The 7,864-nt window shown below is 38.6% G+C and overlaps 1 protein-coding gene across 1 annotated transcript in view; it reads left to right on the top strand.

The window, feature by feature from the left end:
• LOC109832025 (pectinesterase 4-like) overlaps positions 1-1,416 on the top strand; it is a 10,403-nt gene extending 8,987 nt beyond the window's left edge. The window contains exons 2-3 of the mRNA XM_020399483.1: positions 1-311; positions 469-1,416. Coding sequence (XP_020255072.1) covers positions 32-311; positions 469-755 — 567 coding nt within the window. The 5' untranslated portion in view covers positions 1-31 and the 3' untranslated portion in view covers positions 756-1,416. The remainder of the gene's footprint in view (positions 312-468) is intronic.

Raw genomic sequence — 7,864 nt, 5'->3', positions numbered from 1 at the left:
GAAATGGGTGTCGGCGGCCGACCGCAAACTGATGGGGTCAGCGAACAACGCCGGGCTAAAGCCCGACATCGTGGTGGCTCAGGACGGGAGCGGCAATTTTAAGACGATCCAGGAGGCGGTGAGCTCGGTGCCGAAGAAGAACCCGAGTAGGGTCGTGATTTACGTGAAGGCCGGGACCTACAAGGAGAAGGTGAAGGTGGAAGCTTCGAATATATTCATGTACGGGGACGGGCCGAGGAAGTCGATGGTTACTTGGAACGATAATGTCGCTCACGGCGGCGGAATCTCCACTTCCCTGAGCTACACTTTCGGTAATTAAGCCGTCGATATTTTGCATTCTAGCTCTAGCTAGGAACCAATTTTAACCCAAAAGCTTAATTAATTAAAAACTGCTGCGGGATGGTCAGAGGCAGCAGCAACTGAACGTATCTCCTATTTATTTGCGAATGTACGTATATATATATACAGGTGTGTTCGGAAAGGGGTTCGTGGCGAAGGCCATGGGGTTCATGAACGACGCGGGGCCAGACGGCCACAGGCGTGGCCCTGCATGCTGGTCGGGCGACGCACTCGGCCTTCTTCAACTGCCGCCATCAACGGTTCCAGGACACGCTCTACTACAAGGCAAACCGCCAGTTCTTCAGCAACTGCGTCATCTCCGGCACCATCGACTTCATGTTCGGCAGCGGGCCTGCATAGTCCAGAACTCCCTCATCGTGGTCCGGCGCCCCATGGACAACCAGTTCAACACGTGACCGGCGGACGGAAACGAGGACAGGGCGCTGCGGCGGGCTGGTCATCCACAATGCCGGATAGCGGCGGAGCAGAAGCTGCTCCCGGACAGGCTTCCGTCAAGACGCTACCTGGGGAGGCCGTGGAAGGCGAGGGCAAGAACGGTGGTCATGGAGTCTGAGATCGGGGACGTAATCAGGCCCGAGGGCTGGACCATCTGGGACGAGGCCAATTTCCACGAGACCTGCTACTACGCCGAGTACAATAACAGGGGGCCCAACGGTGACCCCAAGCCCAGGGCCGAGTGGGTCAAGAAGCACGTGCCCATCGACAAGAATGAGGCGTCCCTCTTCTTGATCGGCAACTGGCTGGGGGACGTCACCTGGCTCAAGGACGCTGGTGCCAAGTTCATCGATGGCTTCGTCAGGAGCTAATTAATCAATTTGTCCCTAGCTAGCTAGGTTGTTAGTTAAAGGCTAGCTAGCTTGATTAGCTAGCTTGGACCCGCCGTACGTCAAGTACGCATGCACGCTGAGTTTTTCGTTACCTTATTAAATTTTGCTTAATTATTCAGCTGTATTTATTGTTTGTTTTGTCATGATTTTTTTTTTAAAATGTTTTATCTGTAACTGTTTCTGAAAATTATTATAAATGAAAAGCGAGATAAATTTCTTTTCTCTTTCATCGGTTCGTTGTTATTGCTATTTTATTATTAGTTAACTAATTCCTTTAATTTGTTTATGGACGTGACCGAAGCGCTGACTAAGACTAAGGTCGTAAGGCAAGGACAACAAACAATTATAGCTAGAAAAGAATTATGCGTGTCGTCCCTAATGAGTTAAAAAAACATGAGCACATTTATAAACATAAAATTGGGTTCTTATGACTTTCCATTTCTATGATAAATTTTCTTTAATTAAAACTTATATAGATAGAATGGTCGTTTTCTAAACAAAACCTAGCTTATTTATTTAAAGGAACAGTTTATAAGCTAATTTTTCAAAATTGAGGAGTTAACCTTTTTCAAATAGGACTTGTAAGTTTAGACTTATTTGAGATGTTACCAGACGTGTCGCTGTAAAATAACTAACTAACAACCCCCAAAATTACTGATTTGTACAGCGGCATTAATTAGTTGCTCGATAGATATTACTTTGTAGGAAATATATATGTATTTTTATTTGCCCCTCTCAACGCTTACAATAAAAGCTTTGTCTCAGTTTATAAAGATAAAGCAAATAAATGAATAACCTAGCTAATGGGCCTACCAAGCCACTGTATGCTAAAATAGCAGTCCAAGGCCCAAATGAATGCCGCTGTAGATCCATTGACGCAAACACGTACTTTTCTTGAGCCCAATATCTATCCAAGGGCATAACTAAATAAATAATAGCACTCTATGCTGAAATTGTCATGAATAAACTTACAACTAATATTAATACGGTGTTATTAGATGAATGCTCAACAAGTTGTAAAACTAGCGTATAGGCTAATTCGAAAATATATAATAATATCTTTTTGAAGAAGAAAAACTTTTATTGATGTAGATTTACGGGCGATCAAACGGAGAATTCACATTAGGGATTACTCCAGAGTTAAACTATGCTTATCATTACTAAGAAAGTGTCATATCGACTCGAATTTCTTTTTTATATTTGTCCATAGATTTTCTTTTTTTACTATTTTAGAAGATTTTGAGATATAAAACACGGTTAACTTCTTGAAACAAATTGGTACTCAAATTAGATAACTGCTTCTACACTACTGTAGCACTGATTGATATAAGAAACTGTATTATTTATATATGTCACATCTAGAATCTAATTAATCTAGTGTTAATGCCTCATTAGCTAGATATTACGGTAGTCTAGTTCGGATAAAACTTTGTTTTTAATCCAAACCCAACTGAAAAAGAGAACCTACCCACATTACATACCCTCAGGGGCAAAGGATAATTATACGTGCACAAATGTAGATGCCAAAAATTGACGAGTTTTGTTAGATTTGGATCCATCTAAAGAATAAAACAGCATCAAGTGACCTAATTATCCATTAAATTTTCATTTTCTAAGTTTTTGAATGTTGTTGACTTATACTAGTTTAAGATGGTATCGATAGAGCTATGAGAAAAAGATAGTATACCAAACCACACGAGCAGAGTACTGATTTAGAGTTGTGTGCGGATAAAATTATATACCAATCCATAGATACATGCCCAATTATTATGGTCTAGGTACCAAATCTTAGTCATTTACCAAACATTTTTTGCTCCTTTTTGCTTTAGTGGGTAATTGTACATTAGTCCCTTAAATGATTCTTAATTGCCAAATAGTCTTTCAAATCTCAATGTTTGCTTATCGGTCCCTAAAATCTTTAAATTTCTTGCAAACTTGTCCCTCTTGCTAAGTGACGTTATTTGAGAGTGAACTTCTGTTAACTTCAGAATTAGATAGTTTTCTTGTGTTACCCTCGCTCATAATTAACCCTATCATTGAAAACCTTATCAACCCATTTCATAATGTGTTCATACCCGCAACTCACTCCAACTAAAACCCAAATTCAACAACTTCTTTTTTTTCTCTACAATCAGGAACAAATCCAATCCAAATTTTTTTTTCAACGGTTATATTCCCAACTAGAGTTAGAGAAAACCAGTGTGGAAAACTCAAGAGCCTTTGAGTAGTTTTCGATGTTGAGTCAAGGCATAATCCAACATGAGTTAGAGAAATTGACAGAATTCATAACAGAGGGACAAATTTGCAAGAAATTTGAAGATTTGAGGGACTAATAAGCATATACTGAGATTTGAGGGGTTATTTGGCAACTAAGGATGATTTAAGGAACTAATATACAATTATGCCAATCATGTAACCCAAGTTTTAGTGTAGTTATCAAAATGGGAGATAAAAACATAAGAGTTAATTGTAGTTAGACCCACTTATTATCCTGTTTCTGCAGGTATATCTCTGGGCAAGGCTGTACTCTTTTGACTCTTAGGGGGTGTTTGGTTAGGGTATTTTATAGAAAAGTTTTAGGAAATGTTCTGTTAGTGGTAGTTTTGTAAATAAAAATTTGCTCACAATTTCCATAAACTATGTTTGGTTCAACATTGAATTTACAGAAAAATTTTCTGTGAAGTACAGAAATCTGTACAATTTTACAGAAATTGTTTTCCACTCAAAATGAGCTGAAAACACCCAAAAAACTGATAACCTATTATTAAAATATTAAACCCACCCCATAGCCACATTTCTGCCCCCACTTTATATTCTCGTGGCCACTAGAACTCGAAAAATATTTTGGGCTTCCTCCTTCGTTCCCGCCCCCAAACCTATTCTCACACTCAAGTTTTCCTTACCTCGAGCTCTCGTCATCGATTATTCCCACCAATCACTAGCGAGCTCGAAGATCTAGGGCTTCGCTCTAGTTTGTCGTCGTTCTTACGGCTAATTTGGGTCGATTTTTCCTTACCTCGAGCTCTAGTCCTTGATATTTCCTTACCTCTATTTTTCCTGACCTTGATCTCTCGTCCTTGATTATTACGACTATTCGCTAGTGAGATCGACCCACTAGGGCTTCCGCCACATACAGTCATCGGTGTTCTTGCGGCTAATTTGGAGATTTGTGGTTTTTAGCTGAAATCAGTGATTTCGCTGTTGATCTTCTAAGTTGTTGAGGTATAAAAATAAACCCCTAAGCCCCCTTGATTATTCGGGATTATTCGATTGATTTTTCAATTGTTTCATTTAATTTTTCAGTCGATTATCAGATCTTGCTTAGCTCTCGATTTTGTTACTATTGTGGCTTAATTAGCATGTTAAAATCATCAATCATTTGAGAACTTGACTATAAAGAAAATTATGGCCTAGTTATGGGTTTGGATTTTTCGATCTACTACGGTTGAATTCCTGTTCTTATTTAGTTGTTGATTTTACTACTATTGTGGCATGAATGTAACTGAAAATGAGTCTATTAAATTGTTGGATGAGAAAATATTGACAAGATATCATTCATATGCTTGATAATTCTAGCATATATCATTGGATAGTTGTTTTTATGTTATTATAGTGTTATAAATAATATTATTTGGTAATAGCTACAAAATTCTATATGCAAACATCACCATCATGAGTTCAACCATTTGCATGGCTATGTTCTATTATTGCATAAAAGTTTTAAACTATATTTTTTTGTAATTAATATAGATGGATGGTGTAGATGAAGAACAAATAAAGAAGATGTGTGCTAATACGTCTATATCTTCCATGGTTACAATCATAGCTTGTTTATTAAGATTGTGTGCTAAGCGCAAATCAATTTATAATGCTTCAAGAGAGGATAAGATGAGAATTTTTTTTAGAAACGCCCACTTCGAGCGTATCTTTGAAGAACATAGTGATAGTTGTAGGTCTTATATTAGAATGGGGACTAAGGAATTTTTCAAACTTACGGATTTTTTGCGAAAAAATGCTTATTTAAAGGATACAAGACACCTTCAAGTTGAAGAACAACTCGCTATGTTCATGAGCATAGTGGGTCATGAAAAAAAATAGAGTAACAAGGACCGAATTCATAAGATCAGGTAAAGCGGTTAGTAGGTACTTCAATAAAGTTCTACATGCTATGAATGGTTGTAGGCTGTCTAAAAATTACTGCAGATAGTTGATTCCCATCAAGCACTGATAATAAAAGTTACAATTCGTTGACTTCCAGAAGGGTATAATTTAAAGATTTTCATGAAAAACGACGAAGATTACAATTCAACGACATTCATAACAGCCGATGGAAGTTCTGATTTGACGGCCTTCATAATCATCAACAAGAGTTACAAATGACGACTCTCACATTTTAAAGAGCCAAGACGAAGATTACAAGACGACAATCTTTGTAACGCTCCAACAAAAGAGACTACAAGTTGATGGTCTCTTCAACTTAAGATGTCGAGTTCATCTTTGCATCCCAAGAACGAGACGCGGAACTCATATCCGCTTTCCAAGAATAAAACACGGGGGTTCACCACTTCGTCTTCAGTTGTAGACACAAAACTTTATTCCTAGAACGCGGATTTCGTGTTTGACTCGCTCAAACACGAGCTGAACAGTTCCAAAACCGTTTTCCATGATTTGAGAGGGATTACACCCCACTAAGGAGCGATTTTAGGGGTTAGTTACACCCTTTAATCCCCTATAAATAGCTAAAAAGTTAGCTTAAATCGGATCTTCTAGCAGATCGAGATTGGAGAGGGAGAAGGAGATCAGTTGGTCAGCAATTGTCGGCACCTTTGGATCTTCGGCTAGAGCTTTTGAGGGATCTTTCAGATTGGATCTTTGGAGCCTTGGTCTTGGCTTGAAAACTGATTTTGGTTAAATAAAAAAAGGATTAATCTTCTTTTTCAAATTAACTCTTTCATAGAGTTTTAAACTCGCTAAGAGTTATTAACTCGTTAAGAGTTTTAAACTTACCTCGCAAGTTCTCCTCAATGTCAATTAAAGAGAAATAGACCGTGTTCCACGAGTCGAAACGATCGGATCGTCAACGGGATACAAGAATCAAACTCTTATCGATACCGAGAAGAACCCAGGTTTAAACAAAAGGAATGATCTCCCTCGATTCCTTCTCTCTTTTGTAAACCGGGAAACTGATATAGAAGAGTTGTAATTTATTTTTCTAAATCAGTTAGAGAGAGATTGCAAAGAGAGATTGTATTCATTCTTTTTCTAAGTTAGTTAGAGGGATAAATACAGAATTTTATTCTATTTTCTTCTTTAATTTTCCCACAAACAAAAGATGTCGCCTCCGCTGGAGACTAGCTTCACCGATGAAGAAGTGGTGGCGTAATCCGACGTCAATCTCGCTGGAACAATGGTCAAAACTCTTGTTGTGGAGTTTGACCAAGCCAAGTACGAGGAAGCACTCTCATCTGGATCCCTTAGTCTCGAGGCTATGCACAAGATTCGCAAAGTCTCCAAGAAGACTAAAGCTCCAATTATGACCGAATCACCAAAGGAGGGCCTCTCCTTTGGAATAGATAGCTCAGATAGCCGATCCTCTGAAGGAGTTGGCTCAGCTACAGTTAAACTTGTTAATCAAGTTGAAGATTTTACACCCGCACCAAAACGATGGGTATCGAGTCACAAAAGGCTCATTGCAGCGACGAACTTGATCAACACAGATAGTGAAGCTGCAAAAGCCTTGAGACATACCAAGAGAAACATTGCTAGACGAAGGAGGAGATCCCTACGACAAACACATCTCCGAGAAAGCTGATCCCTCAACCAACACGAACTCCGTGTTTGTGAGCCTCAGCACGAGCCTCACATTTCGACTTTAGAACACGAGTCTCATGTTAATGAGCCCAAATATGAGCCATGCGTGATCCAATTGAAACACGACCCTCAAAGGAGCGTTTCACAATCAAAACACGACCCTCAAGGGAGCGTTTCACAAACAAAACGTGGACCTCAGGCCTGAGTTGCTCCATCAAAACGCGACCCTCAATGGAGCGTTTCGCCAGCAAAACGCGGACCTCAGTCCTTACTCATGTTTTTCAATTATGAAAATTTTGTGTTCATGGATAGTTGAGGATAGAAGGATTTTATAAGATTTGAGAATGTAAAACTAGCCGTTAAACTAGCCGTTATAAAGTGATAAATATGATAGTTGATACTTTTTTTATAAATTTGACATATGTAACCAAAAAAAAAAACTTGCTAGTTCTATAAAGTAATGGATCCATTTTCTTGTTTTGAACCAAACGAGTAAAGTATAAAAAATAAGAAAATTTATATATTTTGACTTCTTAAAAAATTTCCTATAATTTTTTTTAAGAAATACAAGAAAATATATTTTAGGTTTTTTTACTTCTAAAACACCCACTTAATTTGATCCAAGTTTGAGGTGGGCCCATTGAATTGGCTGCTATCCTCTCTTAAATTTGATGATGATCGATGATGGGAGAGGCAGGATTTGATCCAGTTCCATCCTTGAAGCGTGCGACTTGCAGGTGAGGTGGGCCCATTGTTTATTGAAACACAATTTTTTTCCCTTAAAAAAAATGGACTCACAAACTTCAAAGCCGCGCCTTGATTTTTATTAATAAACAAAAGGTTAGTAACAAGTAAAAGTACTGCAC

Source organism: Asparagus officinalis, chromosome 3 (assembly GCF_001876935.1).
Source record: "Asparagus officinalis chromosome 3, Aspof.V1, whole genome shotgun sequence".
In the NCBI taxonomy this organism is placed as follows: Eukaryota; Viridiplantae; Streptophyta; class Magnoliopsida; order Asparagales; family Asparagaceae; genus Asparagus; species Asparagus officinalis.
The sequence above is the reverse complement of the archived record's forward strand: the minus strand, read 5'-3'. Positions and strand labels throughout refer to the sequence as shown.